Source organism: Emydura macquarii, unplaced genomic scaffold, assembly GCF_026122565.2.
Source record: "Emydura macquarii macquarii isolate MOO-44397 ecotype Brisbane River unplaced genomic scaffold, CSIRO-AGI_Emac_v2 contig_1768, whole genome shotgun sequence".
Lineage (NCBI taxonomy): Eukaryota > Metazoa > Chordata > Testudines > Chelidae > Emydura > Emydura macquarii.
The window spans coordinates 1,012,503-1,040,390 of NW_027131905.1; the positions used below are offsets into that span (position 1 = coordinate 1,012,503).

General features: G+C 43.0%; 1 protein-coding gene across 4 annotated transcripts in view; it reads right to left on the bottom strand.

The window, feature by feature from the left end:
* The window catches only part of EVC2 (EvC ciliary complex subunit 2), a 150,094-nt gene that overhangs the window by 80,625 nt on the left and 41,581 nt on the right, over positions 1-27,888 (bottom strand). For all 4 annotated transcript variants that reach the window (XM_067556406.1, XM_067556407.1, XM_067556405.1 and 1 more), the window contains 2 exons: positions 15,498-15,632; positions 9,288-9,439 (listed from right to left, as the gene is read on the bottom strand). In XM_067556406.1, coding sequence (XP_067412507.1) covers positions 9,288-9,439; positions 15,498-15,632 — 287 coding nt within the window. The remainder of the gene's footprint in view (positions 1-9,287; positions 9,440-15,497; positions 15,633-27,888) is intronic.

The window sequence follows — 27,888 nt, forward strand, 5'->3', positions numbered from 1 at the left end:
CTTACACGACCAGCCCTTAATACTGAGATTGATAAGTTTGTGGAGAGGATGGTATGATGAGTTGCCTGCAATGGCATATGGCCAATCTGTGACTGTTATTAGCAAGTATCTCCAATGGCTAAAAATGGGACAGTAGATGGGGAGGGCTTTGAGTTGCTACAGAGAATTCTTTCCCAGGTGTCTGGTTCGTGGGTTTTGTCCACATGCTCAGGGTCTAACTGATCAACGTATCTGGGGTTGGGAAAGAATGGTTACTTGCTTGTAACTGTTGTTCTTCGAGATGTGTTGCTCATGTCCATTCCCAACTTAGGTGTGTGTGCACGCCACATGCACTGGTGCTGGAAAACGTCTTCCCCTAGTGGTACCTGTATGAACCAGCTCCAGCGCCCCCTGCAGCAGTGTGCACATGCGCCCGCATATAGGCGCTGCCAGCTCCCCCTCCCTCTCAATTCCTTCTTGCTGGAACTCCAACTGAGGTGGAAGGAGGGCAGGTGTGGAATAACACATCTCAAGGAACAACAGTTATAGGTAAGTAACTGTTTATTCTTCTTTGAGTGCTTGCTCATGTCCATTCCCAACTTAGGTGACTCACCAGCAGTGTCTCCGGAGGTAGACAGGAGTTCATGGATGTGACCCTTGAAGCACCGCTCTACCGAAGCCAGCGTTGTCTTGAGCTTGCTGCATCAAGGCATAGTGGGATGTAAAGGTATGCACTGACAACCAGGTAGCTGCCCTGCAGATGTCCAATATAGGGACGTGCACCTGGAAGGCTGCAGATGATGACTGTGCTCTGGTTGAGTGGGTTGTCAGGGTCACCGGAGTTGTGACCCCAGCTTGCTAATAGCAGGTCTGGCTACAGGCCATAATCCACTTCGAGAGATGCTGAGAAGAAACCTGTAGACCCTTCATTCAGTCTGCAACTGCCACAAAGAGCTGCGTTGACCAGCGAAAAGGTTTAGTTTTCTGTAGACGTAAAACACTAGGGCTGTTGCACATTGAGAGAATGCAAAAGCCTCTCTTCACTGGAGGTGTAAAGTTTGGGATAAAAGACAGGTAAGAAAATATCTTGGTTAAGGTGGAAGTGAGAGACTACCTTAGGCAAAAAGGCTGGGTGTGGGCGTAATTGAACTACCAACGGCTGGGGCTCTTTGAAGGGCACTCCCGACAGCACTTGGCACAGGTTCGTCCACCAGACCAGGGATGTAAGTATTTCCAGAGGAACCGTATGTATCCTGTCCAGGTGGTGCCTGGCCGGAGAGTACACCAACGCCAACCACATCTGGAGGGATCTGAGGTGCAGTCTGGCATGGGGCACCACATAGGTTCAGACTGCCATGTGGCCCAGGAGGCTCTCTCTGTTGTGAGGGGGTGGGCTGAAATGCGGGTTACGATCTCTCATGTTGCCAGGAACCACTCCCTTGGGAGGAACACTCTGGCTTTCAATAAATCCAGCATCATCCCAATGAATTCTATCCTCCGCACAGGAACGAATGTGGATTTTTGCTTGTTGATTAGGAGATCCAGTGCCTAGCAAACACTTTGGATAGCCATGATGCTGGCCTGAACCTGAGATCTCGACTGCCCCTGATGAGCCAATTGTCCAGGTAAGGGAACACCTGCACTTCTTTTCTGTGTAGGTAAGCTGCCACCACCAACATGCACTTGGTGAAGACCCTTGGCGCAGTTGAGAGGCCAAAGGGGAGCACCGCCAACTGGTAATGGCGATCTCCCACCATAAATCTCAAGTATCTCCTGTGGCCAGGGAAGATAGCAATGTGAAAATAAGCGTCCTTTACATTGAGAGCGGCGTACCAGTTGCCCAGATCCAGAGAGGGAATGATGGTGGCTAGGGAACCCATACGAAACTTTAGCCTTCTCAGGAATTTGTTGAGGTGCTTTAAGTCCAGGATAGGCCTCAGACCTCCCTCAGCTTTCGGAATTAAGAAGTAACAGGAGTAAAAACCTCGACCCTGAAAGTCTCATGGGACCTCTTCCACCGCCGCACACCTGTAGAAGCGCTCGCACCTCCTGTTCGAGGAATTGTTTCTGAGAGGGGTCCCTGAAGAGGGATGGGGAAGGAGGGCAGGAAGGCGGGAATGAGGCAAACTGGAGGGTGTTGAGCACCCATCTGTCTGAAGTTATGGAAGCCGAGGCTGGGAGGAAACAGGCCAAATGAGAGGAAAACAGAAGAGGAGGTGGATCCATAAGTGTAGCTGCTAGGTCACTCTCAGGCCCACCTTCAAAAGACCTGTTTCCTGCCTCGATTATGGCAGGTAGAGCCTGGGCGAGGGCCAGCAGATGATGATTGGCCCTGGCATCTCTTATAGTCTTTATTTTTCTTTTTATAGGAGCCCCTGTGGGAATGGTCCCCAGAATGCTGCTCCTGCTGGGGCCTGAAGCGCCTCCTAAATGAAGAAGGCGTATACAGGCCAAAGGACTTCAAGGTAACCCTTGAGTCTTTCATGCCATGCAGCCTGGAGTCCGTTTGTATGAAGAGGGTTGTGCCGTCGAAAGGGAGGTCCTGGATGGACTGCTGGACCTCTGATGGAAGATTTGAGGATTGGAGCCAGGACGTTCATCTCATTGATATTGCAGAGGCCATCGTTCTGGCCATCGAGTCCACTGCATCTGCATGGGAGGCCGCTTGCAGGGATGCCCGTCCCACCAATCTCCCCTCTTCTAAGACGGCCTCAAACTTAGAGGAAGGGGACAATGCATCTGCAAACTTGTCCAGTGACTGACATATATTGAAATGGTATTTACCCAGCAGTGCTTGCTGGTTCACTACCTGTAGCTGAAGACTGGCTGTGGAATAAATTTTTCAACCAAATAAGTCGAGTCTCTTGGTGTCTTTGTGTTTAGGGGTCGAGCTAACTTTCCCCTTTCTGTCCCTTTCATTGGCAGCTGTGCCGGTGTGGTGTGGGTATAAAGATATTCAAATCCTTTAGCTAGTACATATTTTCTCTCTGCCCTCGTAGAAGTGGGGGGCAGAGAGGCTGGGGTTTGCCACAGGAACTTGGACAGTTTAACAACCCCCTCATGGACTGGGAGGCTCACCCTGCTAGGGGTTGCCAAGGCCAAAATTCCAAAGAGCTCATCGACCAGCTCATCCAGCTCCTCTATTTTGAGACACAAGTTGGAGGTGACCCTTTTCAACAAGTCCTAATGCACCTTGAAGTCATCTATTGGCACCGCAGACAAGGGTTCCGTGACTGTCTTGTCCGGAGATGATGAGGATGAGGCTGGCACCTGCACTGGGGGATGGGCCTCTGCCCCAGGTGTGGTGGTTCCCCCCGGGCTCGAAGTGCATGAGCCATCTCAGTCAGAGTCTGAATCCAGGTGCGGTGCCGAACTCTGGGGAATGGAGGAGTGCGGCACTGATGTTCCTCTCCCGGAACCGTTTTGCGGAATCCCCCCGGGAAAACCCCACCAATAAGGCCACAGACCAGGCCACTGTCCCTGCTGCCATGCTCCTATAGGCGGTACCGTTGGCAGCAGGGCTGGACCCTGTCCGGTATGAACAACTTCCTCACTGTCCAAGGAGAAGTTACTGTCCATTAGCCAGAGTGGTGCTGACTCCAAGGGCTCCTAGGATCTGAGGAATGGAAAACCTGCCTTATGAGAGGAGACTCAAAGAGCTTGGCTTGTTTAGCCTAACCAAAAGAAGGTTCAGGGGAGATACAACTGCTCTCTATAAATACATCAGAGGGATAAATACCAGGGAGGGAGAGGAATTATTTAAGTTCAGTGCCAATGTGGACACAAGAATTAATGGATATAAACTGGCCATCAGGAAGTTTAGACTTGAAATTAGATGCAGGTTTCTAACCATCAGAGGACTCAAGTTCTGGAATAGCCTCCCAAAGGCAACAGTGGGAGCAAAAAACCTACCTGGCATCAAACCTGAGCTTGATAAATTTATGGAGGGGAAGGTATGATGGGATAGTCTAATCTGGCAATTGACTGACTACTAATGGTAGATATGCCAATGGCTGTGAAAGGATGTTAGATGGGGATGGTAGTTATTACAGAGAATTCTTTCTTGGGTATCTGGCTGGTGAGTCTGTCCCACATGCTCAGGGTTTAACTGATTGCCATATTTGGGGTTGGGAAGGAATTTTCCACCACAGCAGATTGGCAAAAGCTCTGGGAGTTTTTCGCTTTCCTCTGTAGCATGGGGCACGGCTCATTTGCTGGTGGATTCTCTGTACCTTAAAGTCTTTAAACCATGATTTGAAAACTTTAATAACTCGGTCAGAGATCTATTACAGGAGTGGGTGAGAGGTGGGGAGAGCCTGAATGATGGGCGTGACGGGACCAGCTCTGATCTTTCGGCTTCCTATAAGGGCTAGGCGAGCGGGTCCCTGGTACCAGAGAAACATCGCAGACCGGGCAACCTTTCAGTGTTCAACCCAGTGCTCGGCCTCTGGAGACCAACGGCAGGAGCCCGGTCCAGTGCTGTCCTGAGTCCAGGGAGCGCCTACGCGCCAGGGAATGGTGTCTCGAAGATGGAGACTGTCGAGCCAATCTGTCCCTTGACACATTACCTGCTGGTGCCAAATCACTGTGCAGCGGCCCGCTGTCCCTCGGCGTCAGCAGTATGGGCAGCGCCAGGAGGTCTTTCATGGCCTGAAAGGCCTCTGGAGTAGACTGCACCACTAAGCGGTGAGGACCTCTACCTCTACCAGGATTTGGAGGAGGACCCGGTGCCAAGGTCGACGTTTGCTCTGGCGAGGGCTCCTTCTGAGCCCTTCTGAGTCCATGGGTGAAAACCTTTGCAGATATTACACTTCTCGCTAACGTGCGCTTCACCCAAACACTTTAAACAACTTTGATGAGGGTCGCTCCGTGGCATAGGCTTTTTACACAAAGCTCAGGGTTTAAATCCTGGGAACGGGGCATGCCCCGACCTTGGGACTCTAACAACTAACTAACTATAACTAACTATAACTAAGTAAACAAACTATGTACACTAGAACAGAGAATAAATCACTAGGTTTAGCGAGAGAACTTGCGAAGGCAAGATATGTTCCAGCACCTTCACCCACGGCAAGAAGGAACTGAGAGAGAGGAGGAGCCGGCGATGCCTATATGCGGGTGCCACTGCAGGGAGCACTAGAGCTGGCTCATACGGACAGCACTAGTGGAAAAAGTTTTCCAGCACTGGTGCATGTGGCGCGCGCACACACCTAAGTTGGGAATGGACATGAGCAAGCACTCGAAGAAGGAATTATCCCCTAGTCAGATTCACAGAGACCTGGGGGATTTTTCACCTTACTCTGCAGTGTATGGCATGGATCATTTGCTGGTTTGAACTAGAGTAAATGGTAGAGTCTCTGTCACTTGAAGTCTTTAAATCAAAACAGAGATAGCAAGCTGACAAGAAATTAGGATGATGGTCTTAAAGTTATGAGGTTAAACAGAGATAGCGAGCTGACAAGAAAAGGATAGCATTGCTTAACTGAAACTCGAACTAAATCATTATAACTTGCCAAAGAACAATTCATCTCCTTGCTCACCCTTTAATTTATTCAGCTAGTTGGTACTTCTCTTTTTCCTCTGAACTCCAAATGAAACACAGGAAGTGGGAGGGAAAATCTAATTCTCTATATCTACTTGGAGCAATTTGTTTCTTTCAAAACATGGATTGCTCTCTTTAATAATACAGGCCACTTCTAAAAATAAACTTATTTAAAACAAAAGATCCTTACTCCAGAATAGATCAATGTGTTAGACACGGAAAGCCTCCTCAAGGTAGCACCTATCAGAAGAAATAACCATAAAATCTGAGTTTGCTTCCTATCTCCAAATGAGATTTTGTTACAGTTTGTTAATTTTTAATCATAGAGAATTCTCTATTTCCTTGACCATTTCCCTATGTTTATGATTCACAGAACAAAAGTATAATATTGGCTCATGAGGTAAGAAGTGCTACTATATGCCCTGGTGGGCATCTTGTTTTAATTAAAGCAATGAAATATGCTACACCTGCCTGCAAATGCACGCAGAACTTGAAGACTATTAAAGAGAAAAAGCAATTAATATAAAATAATGGGAGATGTTACTTTAGTAGCAATTGACAATATAAGAAGTTGTTTCATAATTTCCCTTTACTGAATACAGAGTCTATCCTGCTTTCCTCCCCATTCTTGGGAAATGATGATTAGCTAGCAGAAGTTTTGTTAAAAACAAGCCAATGAAATTCCATACAACTCCTCCCATTTTCCCAAAAAATTCCTTAAACTCCAACAAGAATGTCTGTACTGTCAACTGCACACAAAAAGATTGATTCTATAGGATGATGTGGGACATTGTCAACAGCCATGCTCCTCTACTGTGAGATTATTAGACATAAGGTAAGCAAGCACTGACTGGATCAATACTTGGATGAAAGAGCTCCTGGGAAAAACCATGTTACGAGGTTGGTGATTTATTAATGAGGCACTCTGTCCTCTGAGATGATACTGAACCAGTGCTCCAGCAGGATATTAAAGGAGAATTCTGTTGCCAAAGGGTGCAGTCTTTTCAGACGAGATGTAAGACAGAGAGTTATTAAAAATCCTGTGAACCTTCCCATCCTCAAAAAAGTAATGGAGTTAGCTTGGGTGTCTGGACAAATTCCAAATTAGGTAATGATACTAAAGTTTCCACTGCCATTTCAGTCCAAGAAAGCCTTCTTTACTTATGGTCCTCACGGGTTTTGCTGTGTTGATGTGTGCTCTTAAGCAGATGTTCTATTTCACCTCACAGGGGGCTGCTATACACTTAAGGGGAGCAAGGTGATTCCACTGGAGATTATAAGCAGTCTATATAAATTAGTTAATAGAAGTTTGTGAAGCATGTTAGAATCCTAAGACTCTAAACAGTGAAGTGCCATGAATTCCCCCAAACCATCAAGTGAAGGCTGATCAACAGGGATGTATGGATCCATATGTGCTCCCCAAACAAATACTAAAATTTCTGGTTGGCATCAGGCAGCCAGCTCCCTAAAATGCAGGTTATGTGTGGTGTTTGCAGGCATGGAGTGTGTTTGTGTGGCACGTGGAGCGTACAGGACAGCAGCTAGAGAAGATCAAACCTTTCCACATTAGTTCTTTTAGCTTGCACAGGCCTTTCCCCCCTGTTATTTTAGGCACTACCGCTGAAGCAAATCCTGTTACTTTCTTGTTTGGACCTTCAGAAGGCAGGGCAGTCTTTGCACTTTTGTTTTCAAATGAATTGCCAACTCACCCACCACTTGCAGGGTAATATTTTCAAAAATCACCAACATGACTTAGGAGCCTAAGTTACATTGGGTCCTAGGTCGCTTGGACAATTTACCTGTATAGTCTGCCCTATGACCAACCATCACTCCAAACAACCCGGTCACAATGACTTCTTAGAAGACCTCACCTAGTCCAACGGAGCTTAGCTACATAAAGAGTGTTCTGTAGAATAATGCTACTGTAAAAGGGTTTTCTTAAATAATATGATCTAAAACCCAGTTAAAACAATTATACAGACTCAGACTGTCCCCAGCTGTCAGCCTGTGGAAGAGTGTTGGGCAAAGGGAGAGACAAATGAAGGAATGCAGCTATAAGAACATGAGAAATGGAAGGGAGAATAAGAAAAATAAGTTGGGAGGAAAGAGGTGAAGGGCAAAGACAGACAGACAAAGATTTGTTTAAGCCAATGAAGAATATTAAAATAGCACATTCCTAAGGAAATGTACACAAACTGAGACTTTAATCCACTGCATGGTTCTAATTACATGAACATTCTTATTTAAGAGATTTTCAAGAATATTTATCTTTCTCAGCTACTTTATATCCAAGGAGAAAGACATTAAAGAGTTTTTTTTTTCAAATTAGCCAAATATTTCTCATCTCCAAATGAAATATACTAATCCTAAAATGAGTTACAATGATATTTGATCCTCCTACTCAACAATCAAACAGCATTTTTTTGAAAAAAATAATGTAAGTTACTATATAGCTAGAAAAGACAAGACTGCGGTGCAATTTACTGGGATAAGTATCCACATTAACACTGCATTACACAAGTTAAGGTTTCATTTATTTTGCTTCCTTTTTTAATCTGAAACAAAATATAGGAAAAGGAATGAAGTTGCTCATTAGGATTTTACAACTTTTAGAAAAAGAACAGAAACCACTCCCTACCAAAGTATCAACATTCCAGTGCTTTCCTAAGTTTGCTTTTGTTTTTTTACAGACATTATTTCATTTTTATTTTATATTTGCAGAATATTACCTGCAATTTGACTTTCAGGAAGGTCATCATGAGATCACACAAACAAAATCCACCTTGTTCTCACATCAGACATTTTTCAAGTTCTGCTGGAGAAGAGATGACCTTTAATAGCTGTGTGTCTGTGTCATAAAATCCTGACCTCCCTTTCAACAAAATAAGCAGGATTTCAAGCCTCTGTCTAGTGCCTTTTCTGACTCCACATATACAATATTTTTTTTTTGAAAGCTGCAAATTGTCACTCCTTAGATTCTGATCTAGGTATTTAAAAGAACACTAAGTCCAACAAAAAAATTTTCCCAAGAGATACTACTGCACAAATTACATGAACCAAGAGCAGGCCCTTTTCCTCTGTAGGAACAAGGCCATGTTGTTCTAAAGGCAAAATATGCTCAATTATAATAGAATAGACTCTCTACAACATTTCACTGTACTAATAAAAGTGCCCTTTGGCATGGTGTACATTGTACACCTAAGGGGCTGAGATCAGAGGTAGTGGATCTGTTCTTTTAGCAGTTTAACTAAGAGCTTGCCTACACAGGGAGTTAGAGCACAGTAAACCAAGGTGTGAATCTACCACACACTAGCTCGCCCCTCAATAACTCGTCATGTGGACCCTGCGACAGGCACAGTAAACATTTAATGGGAGTATGTCACAGTGTACTATAGAACCTTCAGTGTGCAGAAGGGTGCATGTAGCCATTTAGTGCACGACAAGCTTGTGTGTGTTGTAGATTCATCACACTCTGGCTTGCAACACACTAACTAGCTATGCAGACAAGCCCTTACAGTGTGTTTGACTTGGAAAACATGTGTCTAGGATCTAGGCTGAGCTGCAAATTTCTATAAGTAATGCAATATCAAATATGCCTGTATTAGTTACCATGGATGCCCATTTATTAAAGGGGTCAACAGCTTCAAGTAGTGCAGACATTTCTGAAGGCAATCTATCAGAGAGAACTAAAGGACAGATATATTCAGTAATGTGTATGAGACATTTTGTTGATATGAAGTATAATGCAATAATAGTGAATTCTTACTCTTCTAAAGCTTGAAGCATGTTTTTGGAGTCTTCAAAGAACAGTATCTCAATGATTTGATCATTCATAATGATATCTTCATTAAAGGGATCTCCTGAATTAAACTGTGAATACTCCAGTTTGTGGTCTAGAGCAGGATCATATCGGATCTCCTAAGTAAACACAAAAAAAGAAACGTTAGACTACAGCAGATCAACACTTAGTCTGGATACAACTCCTATTGTTGTCAGTGGAAAGACTCCCATTTACTTCAATGGGAGTTTGTGTGGATCCTGTTTTGGTATATAACTGAGCAGGAACCTAAATGATGAAAACTGTCAATGTCAATGCTGAGCACTGCAACACCTAAATACCTTTAAAAATCTGGGTCAAAGCCCAATGAAGTCAATAGGAGTCTATCCATTGGCTTCAATAGGTTTTAGACCAGCTTCAGAGTTATTTTCCACTCTAAATCTCTAGGACCATTCTATCATTTGTATTATGGTATATACAGCTTTTTATATACACTACTGGAACAAAATCACACATCATTCTATGTTTGCAGTGTTGTTGTACTCGTGTTGGTCCCAGGACACCAGCTAGGTGAGGTGAAAAAGCTGGTGAGGTAATATCTTTTAATGGACCAACTTCTGTTGGTGGAAGGGACAAGTTTTTGAGCTCGAAAGCTTGTCTCTTCCACCAACAGAAGTTGGCACATAATCCTATGAAAGAGAAAAAGTGATTCAGTTAGTATACAGTACATATTGATTCCCTTGAGATTAAGGATTAATACATTCACCAGACAAGAAAACCATTATAAATCTCTGGTGCTAGGATGAGTCTGTTACTGAAATCAGAAAAGTGTATCAAGCCTTATTCATAAAAGGGACATTGAGGTGAGCTATTTTCACTTACCATGATTATTTCTTCAGACTTAAGAGAAATCCGAAGGTTAATAGAGCCATTTTTCAAACATGATGCACACTGGTACACGTATGGAACTTACATGCAATTCTTATTGTAAATGTAAATAGGACACATGTCCATCCTTCTCTATACCAGTTGTAGGACTCTTCTAGCAGAAACTCATAAGATACAAAAATTTTAAAAAAGACCTCGACAAAAATTGTTTAGAAAAGGTGAACTGCAAAGACAAAACAACAATGCATTGTTCTCTCCCTTCCTTTGCTGCTCCTTTATGATATATTAAGATGGCTTTGCACACTTTTTTTCTTGAAGGTTTACTCTATGATGTGGAAGATTATATTAGAAATATCAAATCATTATCTCCAGTGTAAATTTATGTCTATAGTTGCTTAGTGTAAATGTATGTCTTTAGTTGCAACTGTGCATGTGTTTTGTTGTTCTATATCCCTCCATTGTCCACAGGAACTGCTTGGAAGGAGAGTGGCAGTAGTTGGAGGCTTGGGTGAGGGCCTGCCTAGGTCCAGGAAAGGAAAGGGATCCATTTGTTTGTCCAAGGGAAGTCAGAATGTTCCATTCTTGCTGTGACCACTGCAAATGTTTATTGCTGTTCCCAGTTCCTGATGCGTGGCCTCTCCCTGTACTAAGCCACTCTGCAGAAGCCAAGAGAAGTGGGGATGGGTGAAGCATCGCTGTGATGGTTCCACACGCACACAGCGCCATGGCCCTTAGCCGTGTAGAGGTGACTGGCTTGTAGTGATCATACAAAAGTTCTGGGAAGAAAATTCACTTGTGGTGCTATTCTCTGTTTCTACGTTCCTTTCAGTGGTGTTCACTGGACACAGGAGCCAGACTTTCTGGTGATGAAGTGTGGGTTGGGGGAATGTGTTGACATTTTCTGGGGTTCTTTATACCTCTTCCATGGGAACTCTGTCTCCTAGCTGAGAATACAGTCAATTTCCTCTCGAATTGCCTCCCAGTACTGTAAGCATAATTCAGCAAATTTTCAGTATAGCAGAAATTCAAGCTAGTTCTTCAGGTTTAATGAAAGGACAAATGTGCTTGATCCACCTTCGTAGCTCACCAAACCCCTCCACTCAGCAATATGTGCAGAGTTGACCAGCAGGAACATCTCTGTGGCACTGGTGGCCAGGTGTCCTCCACAGGACTGGAAAGCCACTTTCTTTTTCCATTTCAGTACCTTGAACGTTGCTATGTTCTCCACACAATGGCCAGCCTTTAATGAAGAAATAGGGAACTAGTACAAGTAACCAAACCCCACACCATTCAGCCCCTTGATGCATTGTAAACTATGCAACATTTTAACAACTATAATGCATTTTTAGGCTCAGCACATTCCTGACAGGCTGCAAAAATAGTCTGAAGGAAGAAAGCTGTAACAGTAGTATTTTTGGGATGCTAAAAAGTATGAATATTGTCTCTTTGCTGCCAAAGGCCACAATATGTGAGGGGATTTTTTAGGTTCCTTCAAAGGAGAAATGAGAGAGAATGCTAGCTTTGTGTTTGACCTGCCAGGACAGTCCAATGTCAATAGGGAACTCATTCTGCCAGGAGTGGCACTGCAGAGATAGCAGAGGAAGACTGAGAATGACCCCAGAAGACATGCTCCTTGGCATTGACAGGGGAGTTAGGAGCAGTTTGAATGCCTTAGGGCAAAGGAGGACTGGGTTCTTAGGCAGGAGGAGGCACTCACACACCAGTTCATGGAGCAGTATTATGCCCAGAGAAATGGGACCTTGCACTCATGCAGTCCCTGGTACAACTGGTGGTGGAATATTTTCAGGGCCTGCCATCACACTGGCTGCTGCTCCTCCCTGGGAACAGGCCGTACCTCCTCCTCTTACTTCTCCTCTTTATCCAGCTGCTCCTTTTCAACTTATGAATAAACAGTTTCTTGTAGTATTTATTTTGTGCATTTTAAGACGATGCAATCATCACCTATGAATTACATATACACGCAAAAAAGGATAAGGCAAGGAAAATAATTAATCAAGTTACCTCTCCTGGGGACATAGTGACATTTTTCAAATCTCTGGTCTTGGCTATGGTTTTCTCCACTCTCTTGTTGTCAATCACTATCTGTTATATCCTGTTCCATAACTTCGTGCAGACTCGAGTTAACTCATCTGTGTATCTATCCATTCTATCCCACTCACAAAACATTTTTATGCATAAATCACAATAACAAACAAACTAATACATTTTTGCTTACCCTCCTATTTATCTACTTCTATTTTCTGTTCTCTGTTGTTAATCCCACTTGCTCCATTCAATTGGTTTTATTTTACTGGTCTGGTTTTGTGGACATGGGTTTTTGCTTGTGTGATAGGGGTTCTGAGTCAGGAACTGAGTCAGCATCTTATCACTCAAATCCCACCAATATAGTTTAGTTGGGACCTAAACAGAGGATCAGTTAACAAGCAGAGCCAAAGCTGCAGGGCTACTTAGAGGGGAAAGTAACCCCAGCAGCGAGGAGCAGATAAATTAAGAGGAAGGAAGCCCTGGAAGGGTGTGCAAAGCCTCAAGGAAGGCAGAGCTGGCTGCTGCTAGTACTGTTCCCTTTCCCATATTTGTAAATATCTGAATAGCACTACAGGCAATGGTCTGCTAGAATAGTATAAGAAAGCATGGTAGTGATGAAGGTGGCCTGTCCATAAAGGCGAGAGAGACTCAGAGGACCATCCTATGACATACTTGGGATCTTGTCCTGGGAGCAGTGTCACTCATCTGTGCAGGAAACCAAAGAGGGAACTGGCGCGAGGGTCAGCAGTCCGGGAAATGGAAGAAATCCAGTGGTGGAACAGCAAAAGGATGGCATCAGTCCACGTAACTGCTTCAAGAGTCCCCACAAGAAGAACAGGAGTCCCAAATGGTGTGGCAGGCAGAGCAACAGAAAACTCTCCACGAATTTACCAAGGAAGACACAGCAGGACAGCACCAGATGCTGCAGAACATGGTGAGTCCCACAACTGGGGGGTAGCAACAGAGCCCAGGGAATTGGACTGTGTAAAATGGCTCCAACAGATGACCCTTCCTCCAAACTTTTGAGAGGGTGGATTTAGGTTCTGGTTACAATAAGGGTTTGCAAGTGGCTAAGCAGCCTACATGTTCAAAGTGAAGATCATGCGAGAGACTATGATATAGTCATGGCAGACATCTCAGATAGGCGGGGTCAGTTGTCAGAGAGATGCCAACAGAAATGTAGGGTGGCGAAATGGACAGAAGGAATAGAGGCCAGAGCATTTGCACAGAGGTTGCCGGAGTGGGCTACTCTCTCATTGAGACTGGAGATCCAGGGGCTGGAGGAAGTGAAGGATGCTGTGATCCTAGAATGTTCTCACAAGATCTTCCTGAGGTGCTGAGTATACAGGTATGCCAGCACCAACCCTCAACATTGGATAGCGCAGTGAAGCTCCTCAAATAATTCTTAGAGGCCAACCGACCCAGAAAGACAGTCTGTCCCATGCTGAGACAGGAGACGGGGAAGAAGTCAGATCCCCCAGCAGGAAAAGAGACTGAGAAAAGGTTCTCTGGAAAAAGAGGGTGGTATGTTACTAATGCGTGCTGCCAGGGCACAAAGAAAGACTATCCATATATGGATTGCGAGTTGGCAGAGTTTTGTGGTGGACCGGGAAATCTGGGGGACAAGGCATATATATTCTTACAGTCAGGGTCAGCAGGAAATGGGTGAAGGGGTTAATAGACTCAGCCGCCAGGCATTCATTTGCCCAGTGAGATCTGGTGAACCCCTATTAGATGTTATGAGGGAAGGGAGTAAGGTTGGAATGTATACATGTTCTTACAACAGGATGGCAACTGCCTCTCGCTGGTGCCCTGCCAGCTGACGGTTCTTTTGGTGGGTCTTCAGTGACTCAGCCCTCCAGCCAAGTCACACACATTGTCCCTCCCACCCCCTTCAGGGGTATACAGTCTCTAGTTCTTTCCCATTGTCTTCTTTAACCGCCCAACAGGGACCCATCTTGGTACCCTCAGTTGGTATCCTTTCAGCAGCCCTCCCTGGGCTCAGTCTTCAACCAGATCAGCAGAGCCCATGAAGGTACCCTCGCCTGGTCCGGCTAGGTGCTGGGCTCGGTCCTCCTGCACTGACCTGTCCATGGTCCTGTTGCTTTTCCAGTCAGCCAAGCACCTGGTCTTTGGCAGCCTTCCCTGGGCTCGGTCCTGCCTGCAGTGAGCTGTCCAGAGCCCTGCTGCTCTTTCAGTCAATCAGGCACCCAGTCCCCTTTTTCAAGTTCCAGGCAGCAACTGACTGCTCTGCTGCTTCCTTTTATATGGCCCTTCTGGATCCTGATTGGTCACTCCAGCAGTCCCTCTGATTGGCTGCTCCCTTGAAGCTACTCTACGCTGCCTGGAGGACTTCTCCTCTGCTCTTTTCAGGGGTCCTCTAGTGGGGGGGCTCCAGCAGGGAGCCTCCAGACCTAGTCCACCCCATCACAGGGCTCTTCTGGATTTAAACCCAATCCATACAGAAAGAATAAACAGCTTGCAAGCCAGCCACACACACACACCATGGCAACAATAAAAACCCTACTTTACTTATGCCACAAACCTTTCTAAAAGTTTTCATTCAGCCACTCTCCCTAGAGATTTAGCAAAAACAGGGAGAAAGCTTTAAGTTATAGAAGTCAATAGGTCAGCCAGGAAGAAACAACATGTTAAATCTTCCAGTTTAGGAAATAAGTCATAGTAATTCCTGTGGGTAGTGTGAAGGAGGTATAGATTGGCTTTAATACCACCTCCCTCCTTCCAGGCATACACCTCACATTTGCTTAAACACATACATATTTACATAGCTTTCCATCAAACTGTCAAGTATCTCTCACACCCTTTTGACAGATTACTGTATACCGTAAATTTTGAGTTCCCCCATCAAAATCCACACCGTAGGCAAGGAAACAACAACTATATATCTATTATCAGCATGTCTAGATTAGGAAAAATGGTCAAGTTTTAAAATGTATTAACTAACACGTTTTAATTCATATATTTTTCAACACTACTTAACACCTACTTTAGAGACAGATCAATGCCTTTAAAATTTGATAGATGATTCTGGTCAGTCTTAAGGTTCCCCTCTAAGGCTGACCATGAAATACACAATGGAGCTATGCAGATTTACACCACCTGAGATTCTGACTGAATATCTCAGTTTATCTTTCCACTGCCAAATTTTCAAAATTTCAGGCTAGTCACTGAATTACTTAACACCACTTCAAGATACCATTAATGAGAAGAGGAGAAAGTTGTATTGTAGAAAATATGACTCACCTGTTTTTTATTAAGGAAACTCCATTTTAATCTTCTACTTTGGTAAACAGCAAAAAATGCAACACACGTTAATACAAGAGAAGTAACAAAAGCGATGAAGAATCCTGAAGCATGGGTGCCATGGTTGTATAAAACCTGAAAATGAAAGAATGTAATATGTAAACCACATTTCGTCCCAGAGTTACATGTGCACAAAAATCAGACACAGATTACAGTTGTCAACAATATAGTAAGTTACTTCTAACAATCTTCACAAGAATATGGACTTACTAAGTAGTAAGACATAATTACACTAATTCTATTAAGATTTCCAAAAAATGGTTTATTTTTTCAGAAATTTTCAGGCCAGAATGGACCATTAAGATCACCTAGTCTCACCAACTGCATAACACAAGCTATAGATCCTCTCCTAAGTTAAATATTTGCCAATGCAACTTTTGAGTGGCCAAATACCTATTGCCTGATTTTCAGAGGTTGCTAAGCACTCACAGCTCCAGTCAAAGTTCATGGCAGCTGGGAATGTTCAGCAACTCTGAAAATCAGAGCACCTGAAATCAGAGGCTACTTTTGAAAATTTGCTCCTAAACAAAATAATCAGTGAAGTAAAAAGGCTTTAATCAGCATATGTTTGTGATGGGTCTTTTTTCATAAGGGGCAAAGCTACTCAGTTTGCTCACACACTTATGGTAACTGCATGTGCCAGAGTCAGGAATGTAATCCAGGAGTTAAGAACCACAAGCCAAATTGCCTTTCTTTTCAAATATATCCTTCAGTCGCATCCTCAGGGCTAGGGTTTAATTAACCTCTTTTTAATTCACTTTATGTTTCTATAAAATGGGCACAATGCCTCACATTTGAATGGCAACATACAACTCAAAGTTTGTAAAGCTCTCTGAGATCTTTGGATGAAAGGTGACACATAGCCATTATGATAATGTTTCATTTGTCATGGCTGCAACTTTTAAACAACTCGCATACTATCTGTAAGCATGGTGCATTCTATTTCATAACATGCCATCTGTAGGCATGGTGCTTTCAGCATGAATGCACTTCATGAAGTCAATGGCAAGTGTGTAGCTTGCGTGAAGCATTTATCAAATCTTGCACTTGTTTTCAAATGGATTTATGTCAGTCTAAGAGAGCAGAATTTAGTACCTTATATTCAGTTTTGGGCCAAACCCTGCAAACCTAACTCATCTGAATACACGTTAACTCACAGGATTTGTCCCTATAAACATTTAAAGACATGTTCACATCTGTAAGGCTAAAGAATTGACAAAAACAACACTGCTCTCATGTGAATATCAGAAAATGCACATTTTGGCTCTTTAATATATTTCTGGACTATGGTCCAGTTCACTACAGAAAGACTCAATCCCCAGACCTTAAATAGTCTACCTGAGTTCAGATTTAGTAGCTTCTTTGTATTTATAAAATATTTGAACCATTAATACAGGCCATTAATTTGCCACTTTATGAGATTTAGAAAGTGGGTCCCAAGGCTCAACTAACAATATTGTATTTGAAAAGCTCTTTTCTGACAATTAATCAAATTGACAAAAGAGTGTATTATTTTCAGTCATGCTTGTTCTATAATAATGAAACTTATAGGGCACATGGAGCACTTAAATCAATTAGTACCAAACAAATTAAATGATTATGTGAACACTTTTACCATGTCCTGAATCCGTTTATATGCCCATCAATGCCTGAAACTACTAAATGAAAAAAGAACCAAACACAGTCATTTATCTATTTCACTAATAAATTACTAACATATCTTAGTATCTAGCAGTTTTTTCTCATCTTAAATTTCCTCCCATCTGAATTTCAGTAAATTAGTACCAGTTATGTCCCTTTGTATTATCTTCTACTATTAATAATATCAGGAAAGTACTGATTGACGTTAATACCACTCTGAACCTACTCCAAACCCCACACTAATCTTTCTCTGGGTTTAATTAAAGTTACATATTTTGGCATTGAAGTATCAAACATTCTTCATATGCATGTATAACATTATCGTATAATGGCCAATAACGCCTCTCCCTTTTAACCTTCATAGTGCTGCAGACTTATATATCCCCTCTACTCTACACTCATTTTGAATAGTCACTTATAGATACTTATATATATCCTATATCCTACAGATACTTAAATAAATCTTTTAAAAATATTTCCTCAGAAGTCAGTATCTCTAGCCCCCTAATTACTTTGGTTGCTCTATGACGACACTGATGAAGCCAGGCCACTGCTCATCCTGCGCTCTGCTGCAGTCATGTTCAGCAGAGGTGGGCAAGATGAAGCTCCCTGGCCTTCAAAGAGTGGGAGTTTGCAGTAGAGCATATACCATGAGAAGCCCCGCGTCTATGCCCACCTGCCCCCACACATCCCTTCATCTGAAATAGCCTGAGTTTGTCAATCTTCGGGGCATGCTGGGAAGCTTGCCAATTTACCTAAGCTTTTGGAGGGGCTGTTTTGGGGGGCTGAGTTTTGGTAGGGGACAGGTTTTTGGTCAGGAGTTAGCTAATAAAAATATTTTTAATCAAAATAAAACTAACTTTTGTCAAAGGTATCTAGAGTATTTAATAAGTGGGGGTTTTTTTGTATAAGTGTAATACAAATCTAAATAAAATAATTCTGAAGACAATGGGACCATTCATATGAGAAAGGTGAGCAGGATTTAGCCACTAGCGGGAAGGCCTCAAGTCAGCAAGATACTCGAGCATATGCCTAACTTCAAGGATGTTCGAAATCCAAATGAAGTCAATGAGACCACTCATGTGCTTGAAGTGAGGAATGTGCTTAAGTATCTTGCTGATTCAGAGGTCTAGAACAAGAAACAAATTTCGTGGAGATATTATCAGCTCTGTGTATTAACTAAAGCCCCAAAGTTCTGGTTATAATCATTTAGGAATTGCCCAGGCAACAAGGCTGTTTAGAAAAGATAGGACAGAGGACAGGGAGGGAAAAAAACCACACCCCACACTCCAAATCCAAGATCTAATGGGAAGATTTCTTCAGACTGTCTGAGGAAACTAAGTCTCTGCAGCCTTTCACAAGAATGCACTACTGGTGCTGCTGGGGAGATGTCCCCTCTTTCCCTGTCTGTGAATGAATTAAGAATATATATATAAATTCATATCAAACCTTAAGACATTATATGATGTTGCTATACACAGTAAGTAGTAAAAAACAGGGAACTCAGTGGATTCTCATGATTAAATGAAGTTATAGTCAACTTCCCTTTATACAGATAAAGTGGTGCAGCTTTGAGCAAACTATTGTAAAACTTTAACGACAGGGTCTATGTCATGGGCAATTCTGTTAAGGAAAAAAGGGGGTGCGTTCATATTGATTTCTTTTAGTTTAAGACTAATATTTGCAATCAAGCATGCTTATGCTACCACGTTAGTAAAATACACCGGTGCTGAAAAAAGTACTAAATAAAGAGGACTGAAACCAAATAGTATAGATCTTAGAATGAAATAAATAATCAGAAATGTAACTCTTTTGTCAGTAAGGCACAGACACAGCTCAGCCAAACATACATAAATTAAAACAAGAAGAACAGAAATAGAAGAATTATAGAGCTGTTCCGGTCTGCTGGAGAACATCAGTTCTTGAATTGACTATGTGTTGTATAATGGAATGTTAAAACAGGTGTAGAGACCATCAAAAATATGGATGGACTTTGCAAAAATTATATGAACTTTAAAATGAACATTTCAGCAGCTAACAGAGTGACGATGGAGAAACGATATCTTGAGCATGCATAACTGCAAAGTTGGCAAAGGGATGCACTGCAAAGGGGCACAAGGGAAGCAACTTGGGGAGGTAAGAAGCTGACCACTGCAAACCTGCCTGTGTTCAAGGTATGTCCCAAATTGGTTGTACCAACAGCTATGTCTTACACAAGCTAGGGTAACAAGATGTGTTGCACAGAGAGACTGGACGATTCCAGTCCCAGTTGTAAGAACTCAGAAGGTGATATCTCATTCTCTGATAGGATAGTGAGAGCAGACAACTCATTTTCATTGGATATTTCAACTCCTCAGAAGACGCATGGGTCACCATATAATTGGTTCACACCAGTACCTCCAAGAAGAGGAACAGCGATGGACCACCCAGCAGCAATAAGCTATTTTATCCTATTTCCATCAGCACAATCTGAAAGCCAAAGACATCTGAGAGAGAAGACTGAGGTCCTGGGCTGGCCACATGGAAGTTCTCCTGGTAACATCAAATATCTATCTCAGGTAGGCACCTTTAATTGTCTCTTGCTATTTTCGAAAAAATCAGGTTGCCCTCTAGCACACTGGGAAAAGACTATAGTTGTGTCCATCCTTCATTCAACCTGTGTTTACAGGGTCAGCTCCTGCTGTGAACAATAACTGAGCTGAAAGCTGATTGCTGAGCAAAGACCTAGTGATAAATCACAGAGATTTTCTCTTGGGTGACAACCCAATCAATCCAACTGACCACTTCTTCAAACTGGGTAACTAATCATTAAGAAAGTGTATATGCTTGTGAATGTGCTTTAAAGATTCTCACAGAATTACAGTGTGTCCTTGTTTTATAACATGTTCCAACTGAGATTGCTGTAAAATAGCTCTGAAACTAAACAAGTTAGTGTTGTTGATTGAGATGGTGAAACACTGTACATGTGTCTACCATGGTTAATGGTTTCATACTGACTTTCAATTTCTAGGCGTATACAGACATAAAATGAGAGCAAGTGTGCAAGCTTCTTGAACCACATTCAGTCTATACAGTTTGTCATAATTGTAGGAGTTTGTGTTAGACAGTCAAGAGTGTTAGTGAAATCTTAGGGCTCATATGATTTGTAGACAAGTAGGTTAAAATAGGGTTGACTACTACAGATCCATGGGAAGGAGAACGTGGTGAGCTGACATGTAAGTAAGTGACCAAATTGTTTTGTGATCTAGCTTCGGTTAGTTTTTCCTCTGTTGTGTTAGCAACATGAGAGTTGAAAGCCAATTAGCACAAGTAAGGCCCTACTCTAGAGGCCTCTGAGGCCTGGTCTACACTATAAAGCTAGGTCAACATAAACCACCTTGGATTGATCTAGTTCTGCATGTGTCTACACATAAATTTGAGAGACAAGGTGGGTGAGGTAATACCTTTTATTAGACTAACTTCTGTTGGTGAGCGAGACCACTTGAAAGCGTCTCTCTCTCCAACAGAAGTTGTTCCAATAAAAGATATTATCTCACCCACTTTGTATCTCTAATATCTTGGGACCAACACAGCTGCAACACCGCATACACATAAATTTGTCTCCCATCAGCATAAATGCTGTTACACCAACTTAGTAACACCACTGCCCGGTGTGGTGTTGAGTCATGATTGATGTACTGAGGCATCCTCGGTCAAAGTTCAGCTTCTATTCTGACAACTGTTAGTAGGTCACTGTGTGGCAGGTTGAAACGTCCTAGTAGTGAATAGACCTAAAGACCAGAGTTTGAGACCCATGGCCCCTCATTCTATGCAGTGGCCATGTAGACTAGAAAACCTCCCTCCCGTTTAAAGCCCTGTGAATTTTTAAAATGTCTTTTCCTCATTTCCCAGCTTGGTGAGCACACCTACTAGTTCTCCACTGTTGTGCGCAACTGCCCAGCTGACCATGACAGTGACACGCTCTGGCTTGGAGTAAACTGGAGATATTGAACCTCCTGGGCCTGTAAGGAGAAGCAGTGCAGGCACAGCTCCAAATCAGCTGTAGAAACGTCGACATCTAGAAGCAGATTGCACAGGGGATGCAGGAGAAAGGGTACAACAGGGACCAGCAGCAGTGCTGCATGAAAGTGAAGGAACTTCAACAGGCATGCCAGAAGACGAGGGAGACCAACAGTCAATCTGGTGCTGCACCACTGACCTGCCACTTTTACAAAGAGCTGCATGCCATACTTGGCAAAGAACCCAAGCCACAAGCTCCTGGCCTGAACAGCAAGGACAAGGAGGAGATGAAGGACAACGATGGGGGACATGCGAATGGGGGAAATCTCAGTGATAATTTCGACAGGCACCACTGCAGTACGCAGGCTAGCAGCGTATGGGCCCAGGCAGCTTCGGGATGCCAGCAGCAGCAGCTGTACTTTCTCTGCCTTTGTTAGCCTCAGGAGACAGATATCAGTTAAAATCACCACCACCTGTGGGAAATGGTGCCAGTACCCAGTGTCATTGCCCTAAATTCATAGTTTCATGCAACTGAGCAATTCCCTCCTCATTTCTCTCACTCCTGCTGGGCCATATGCTGGTGCGGTGAGTGGTGCCCTGCACAAGCATGCCGAAGCAGAAGTGTCGATGAGCATGTCTTGTTTTGGCGAGCAAGCGAAGAGAGTTCTGAATCTTCACTTTTGCTTTCTGTTGTGATTATATGGATGATACCTCTGCTATCTGCAGCTGCCCCTGTTGCGGCCTTGAAGGGTTCCCCCTCCACACCTGTGGAATGTCTGAGCCAGATAAGGAGGCAAAACAAGAGGACTCAGGATGAGATGTTCAGTGAGATCTTGTAAGCCAGTGCTGCATCAGACCCTGAACACAGGGCCTGGAGGGTGAACATTGCAGACAGCCAGGAGAAGGAAAGAGTGGAGAGAAGGCCCAGGAGTCCCAGCAGGAAAAGGAGACAGAGATGCACCAGGACATAATGGGTCTTCTCTAGCAGCAAACACAGATCCCACAGACCCTGTGGACCTACATGTTCAACAATCCCAGACTTGTCTCTCTTTGCAATCCTTGGAGATCTCCACTGCAGCACCTCCTTACACACATCACTTGACATTTCACATGATATCATGGGTCACATCTCTATTCCTACCTCTCCATCCTAGGAGACATTAAGGACAATGACAGATTCAGAAACTCTGACTCTGAAAGCCACGGTAGCTGTAGGTGAAAATAAAATGGTCATAAGTGATCTTTTATCTTGAAAAGTTCTGTTCTATTAATTTATTAAGTCTTAAATGTATTTTCTTTTAAATTGCACAGATTTTTCTTTTCCATGATTTTGTTACTGAATAAAATTCTATTATTTGGAACATATTTCATCTTGATTAGTTCACAACATATGGTGCAGGGTGCCTAGCAATTCCGAAAGCACCCACTTACTTGTTACTGTACAGTGTGACATCACTCATAGGATCAGTGACAAACAGTGTTGTAATAATCATAAATATACAGCAAGCACTGCAAAATTAATAGGTGCACTGACAATATTATATTCAGAGATGTGCACCAAGCATCATACAATTCTTAAAAGGCTCCAAAACTGCAGGCCCAGGTAAAGCACTGAACACCACAAAGCGTTAATAAAGCTCACTGCTAAAATGCTTCTTCCACAGCTACCTGAGCCGTATTGCTTTGTGTTGAGTCCTGCATTGAGCTCTTTTAATAGCCCTGGTGTCTCGCTGTTCAAACTCAGCAGACAGCCACTCTACCGCCACCCAGGAAGAAACTTTTTTCCCAATGCTTTTTTCCCATTATGCAGGCCACAGCAGGAAGCCATAATTATTGGGATATTTTTCTCACTGAGATCTAATCTTGTGAGTAAACAATGCCAGCATCCCTTCAATCTACCAATAGCACATTCAACTGTCATTCTACACCTCCTGGGCTGGTAGTTGAGTCTTTCCTTGCTTCTGTCAAGGTGGCCGAAGTACAGCTTCATGAGACAGGGCAGCAAGGGGTAAGCTGCGTCCCCAGACTGACTATTAGCATTTCAACATTACCAATAGCAATACGGAAGTCAGGGGAAAAAGTCCCTGCTTGTAGCTTTCTGAAAAGTCCTATGTTCTTAAAGGTGTGAGTGTCATGCACGTTCCCTGACCAATCCATAAAAAGTAGCCTTTTCTGTTGATGTTCTCTGTGGTTAGGTGGTCTGGTGCCAAAATAGGGATATGTGCACCATCTATTGCTCCACCGCACTTAAGAAACCCCCAGTGCTGCAAATCCGTTAACTACATGCCAAGAAACACAGTCTTGCATAGCAGGAGGCAATAAATGGCCCTGTATGCTTGCATAACAATGGCCCCCACAGTGGATTTTCCAACTCGAAACTGATTTCCCACTGACGGGTAGCAATCCAGTACTGCAAGTTTCCACAGTGCGATCTCCACTTGCTTCTCCACAGTCAGTGCAGCTCTCATTCTGGTGTCTCTGCAATGGAGCACTGGGGCTAGCTCGACACGCAGATCCAGGAAGGTAGCTTTGTGCATCCAAAAGTTCTGCAGCCACTGCTTGTCATTCCAAACCTGCCTTATGATGCAATCCCATTGGTCAACACTCATTTCTCGGGTCCAGAAGCAGTGCTGCACCGTCTGCAGCTGTTCTGTGTATGCCACCAACAACCCAAGATATTGATTACGTGTTATTTTCCATTATGCTTGTCTGATTAAGTTCTGAAAACCTGAAATGTTATGTTGAACAAATTTCTAGGTTGTGTTAGTGAAATAGTAGTTAGTGCTACTTTTGCCTTTTTATCTCATAGAATCATAGAATATTAGAGTTGGAAGGGACCTCAGGAGGTCATCTAGTCCAACCTCCTGCTCAAAGCAGGACTAACCTCAGCTAAATCATCCCAGCCAGGGCTTTGTCAAACCACAGCTTAAAAACCTCTAAGGATGGAGATTCCACCACCTCCATAGGTAACCCATTCCAGTGCTTCACCACCCTCCTAGTGAAAAACTTTTTCCTAATGTCCAACCTAGACCTCCCCCACTACAACTTGAGACTATTTCTCCTTGTTCTGTCATCTACCACCATTGAGAACAGCCTAGCTCCATCCTCCCTGGAACCCCCTTTCAGGTAGTTAAAGGCTGCTGTCAAATCCCCCCTCATTCTTCTCTTCTGCAGACTAAGCAAACCTAGTTCCCTCAATCTCTCCTCATAAGTCTTGTGCTCCAGCCCCCTAATCATTTTTGTTGCCCTCCACTGGACTCTCTCCAACTTGTCCACATCCTTTTTGTAGTGGGGAGCCCAAAACGGGACACAATACTCCAAATGAGGCCTCACCAATGCTGAATAGAGAGGAATAATCACTTCGCTCGATCTGCTGCAATGTTCCTACTAATGCAGCCCAATATGTTATTAGCCTTCTTGGCAACCAGGGCACACTGCTGACTCATATCCAGCTTCTTATCCACTGTAACCGTAACCCCCAGGTCCTTTTCTGCAGAACTGCTGACTAGCTCGTCGGTCCCCAGTCTATAGCTGTGCATGGGATTCTTCCATCCTAAGTGGAGAACTCTGCACTTGTCCTTGTTGAACCTCATCAGATTTCTTTTGGCCCAATCCTCCAGTTTGTCTTGGTCACTCTGTATCCTATCCCTACCTTCCAGGGAATCTACCACTCCCACTAGCTTAGTGTCATCTGCAAACTTGCTGAGGGTGCAATCTACACCAGATCATTAATGAAGATGTTGAACAAAACCAGCCCCTGGGCCACTCCACTTGTGACCAGCTGCCAGCTAGACATGGAGCCATTGATCACTACTCGTTGAGCCCGATGATCTAGCCAGCTCTCTATCCATTTTATGGTCCATTCATCCAAACTATACTTAAACTTGCTGATAAGAATACTGTGGGAGACGGTATCAAAAGCTTTCTTAAAGTCAAGGTATATCACGTCCACCGCTTTCCCCAGATCCACAGACCCAGTCACCTCTTCACAGAAGGCAATCAGGTTGGTCAGGCATGACTTGCCCTTGGTGAATCCATGCTGACTGTTCCTGATCACCTTCCTCTCTTCCAAGTGCCTTAAAATGGATTCCTTGAGGACCTGCTCCATGATTTTTCCTAGGGATTGAGGTCAGGCTGACTGGTCTGTAGTTCCCTGGATCCTCTTTCTTCCATTTCTTGAAGATGGGCACTATATTTGCCCTTTTCCAATCATCAGGGACCTCCCCCAATTGCCATGAGTTTTCAAAGATAATAGCCAATGACTCTGAAATCACATCAGCCAACTCCCTCGCCATCCTCGGATGCATTGCATCTGGCCCCATAGACTTGTGTATATCCAATCTTTCTGAATAGTCCTGAACCTGTTCCTTCAGCACTGAGGGATGTTCACCTCCTCCCCATTCTGTGCCGCCCAGTGCAGTAGTCTGGGAGCTGACCTTGTCTGTGAAGACAGAGGCAAAAAAGGCATTGAGTACCTCTGCTTTCTCCACATCCCCTGTCACTAGGTTGCCTCCCCCATTCTGTAAGGGGCCCACACTTTCCCTAATCTTCCTAATCTCCTATACTACATTAGATGTTATTAAGGCAGCAACTCTAAAATTAAATGTAACTTGAGTCCCTTTCTTTAATTAAGCAATAGAAATTCAAAGAAAGATGGCCTGGGTAATCAGTTAAGCAGTTGCTTAACTTAGGTTAATTATCTATCCTATCTTTCTTACTCCTGACACCGATTCGTGGTGTGAAATTCCAGAAATCACTTAACTGAGGCACAGGGGTATATCAATGGGTGTACCTCTCAAGGGTGTTTAGAAACTTAACTGTTTAAGTCATTGTGATATTGTCAAGTGAAGGGGCATTACTGATCTTTTATTCACAGATGCTGCACTCCCATTGACTTAAATGGAAGCTAGAGGTGCTTACAAGGATGGAAAGTCAGGCCATAAGAGTGCACAGTATTTATTATTATGCACATAACAGGAGAACATTTTGTTTGCACTTTTTTCTTTCTAAACAGCTTCTTACTTAGCATTAAAAACATTCAGTTAGAAACAGAGGCAAGCAGACCCTGATGAGCAGAGCTGAAAGCCATCAGCACTGCCACTCAGATGAACAGCACTCACATTTTTTTTTCTAGGTCACGGAATTCTCTTGTTATAGGCAACCAAGCATTTTACTCCAGTGAAGCAGAAGGGAAAATGCACAGTGTCTGTAAAACTTTAAAGAGTGGCATGTTGGCGCAGTAAGCAATCAGACCTTTTGAGGGTCGACAGCTCTTTAGGACTAACTTAAAAAATGGTACTGTCATAAACACTAAACTAATTTTTTAGCACTCTATGCTAAAGGTCAAATTACTGCCGAGATATATAACACCATTGCCTTCACATGGATTGCATGCACATGGATTTGGGCAGTCTTGCATATAAGAAGCTAGACTGGGAGCATTAGCGACAGCTGTTGCTAAGGCTGAACTACAACCCACCTCTCCTTTTTTCCATTACTCATAATTTTCTCATGCAAATCCAATTTGTTCTGAAATGTTTCATGCCTGGTCTCAGCCCAGAGGGAAATACTGTGTGGAAAACAAAATCCATTCAGCCTTCTTTGAGTTCTGTAGATATATTTTTAAACAACAGAATATATCACATACTTCTCTCCTTAAGTTAGTTGTGCATGTATAACTAAAAAAAAAAAAATGGCTGAACGAGGTTTGTTTAAATATCACCTGTTTTGCAGATCTCAATGAGGTCTTAGAATCAGGCAATAGCTGGAAAAAATTAGTGCAGAAGTTTGAAGCTATAGTAATATACTGCAGGAATTGCAATACTGGATCAGACCAGCTGTTCAGTTAGTCCAGTATCCTATCTCACACTACAGCCAATGCCAGTTGCTTCAGATGAAGTAATAAGCTACCCATAAAGAATGTTTTTCTTAACCCTGTCAGTTAATGAATGACTAACGCCCCTAAGCATGAGAGTTTAGATCCTGAATTTATAAAAGTTCTCTCTAATGTAATTGTGACTATTATTATTATTATCCATTTAAATGTCTAATTTAAAAAAAAAAAAAAATCCTCCTAAGCTCTTATTCAGTGATACTGAATTCCCCAGCTTAATAATGCACTGTGGGAAAAATATTTCACATTTTAAATGTTTTGTCTTTCAATTTAACTGAACATTCCTTGTTCTTGTATTATGAGAAAAGGTGAATAAGAGCTCCTGATTTATTTCCATGACCTGAAGAAGAGGCCTGTGAAGCTTGAAAGCTTGTTTCTTGCACCAACAGAAGTTGGCCCAATAAAAGATATTACCTTACCCACCTTGTTTCTTCCCATATACCAATCATTATTCTGATTACATTTATCACGCCCAATTTAGCTGTCCCATTCTCTTAACTAAAACAGTTCCCAAATGCTCACCTTCTCCATGTACAGAAACTTTTCTGTCTCTAATAATTTTTGTGATCCCTTTTCTGACTCTTTCTATTTCTGTATCAATGAGCATTAGGGTAGGAATAAAATAGATGGGAAAGTGGGAGCAAATGAAGAGCAAAAGGAAACCATCTGATCAACTTATTTTTTCTATAGGTCAAAATACTGATCATCTGGAATTCAGCCAAAATTACATAACATACAAAAATTACATTAAAAGAAAATTTTTTAAGTTGCAAAATCAAGCACTCAAAAGATAGGAAA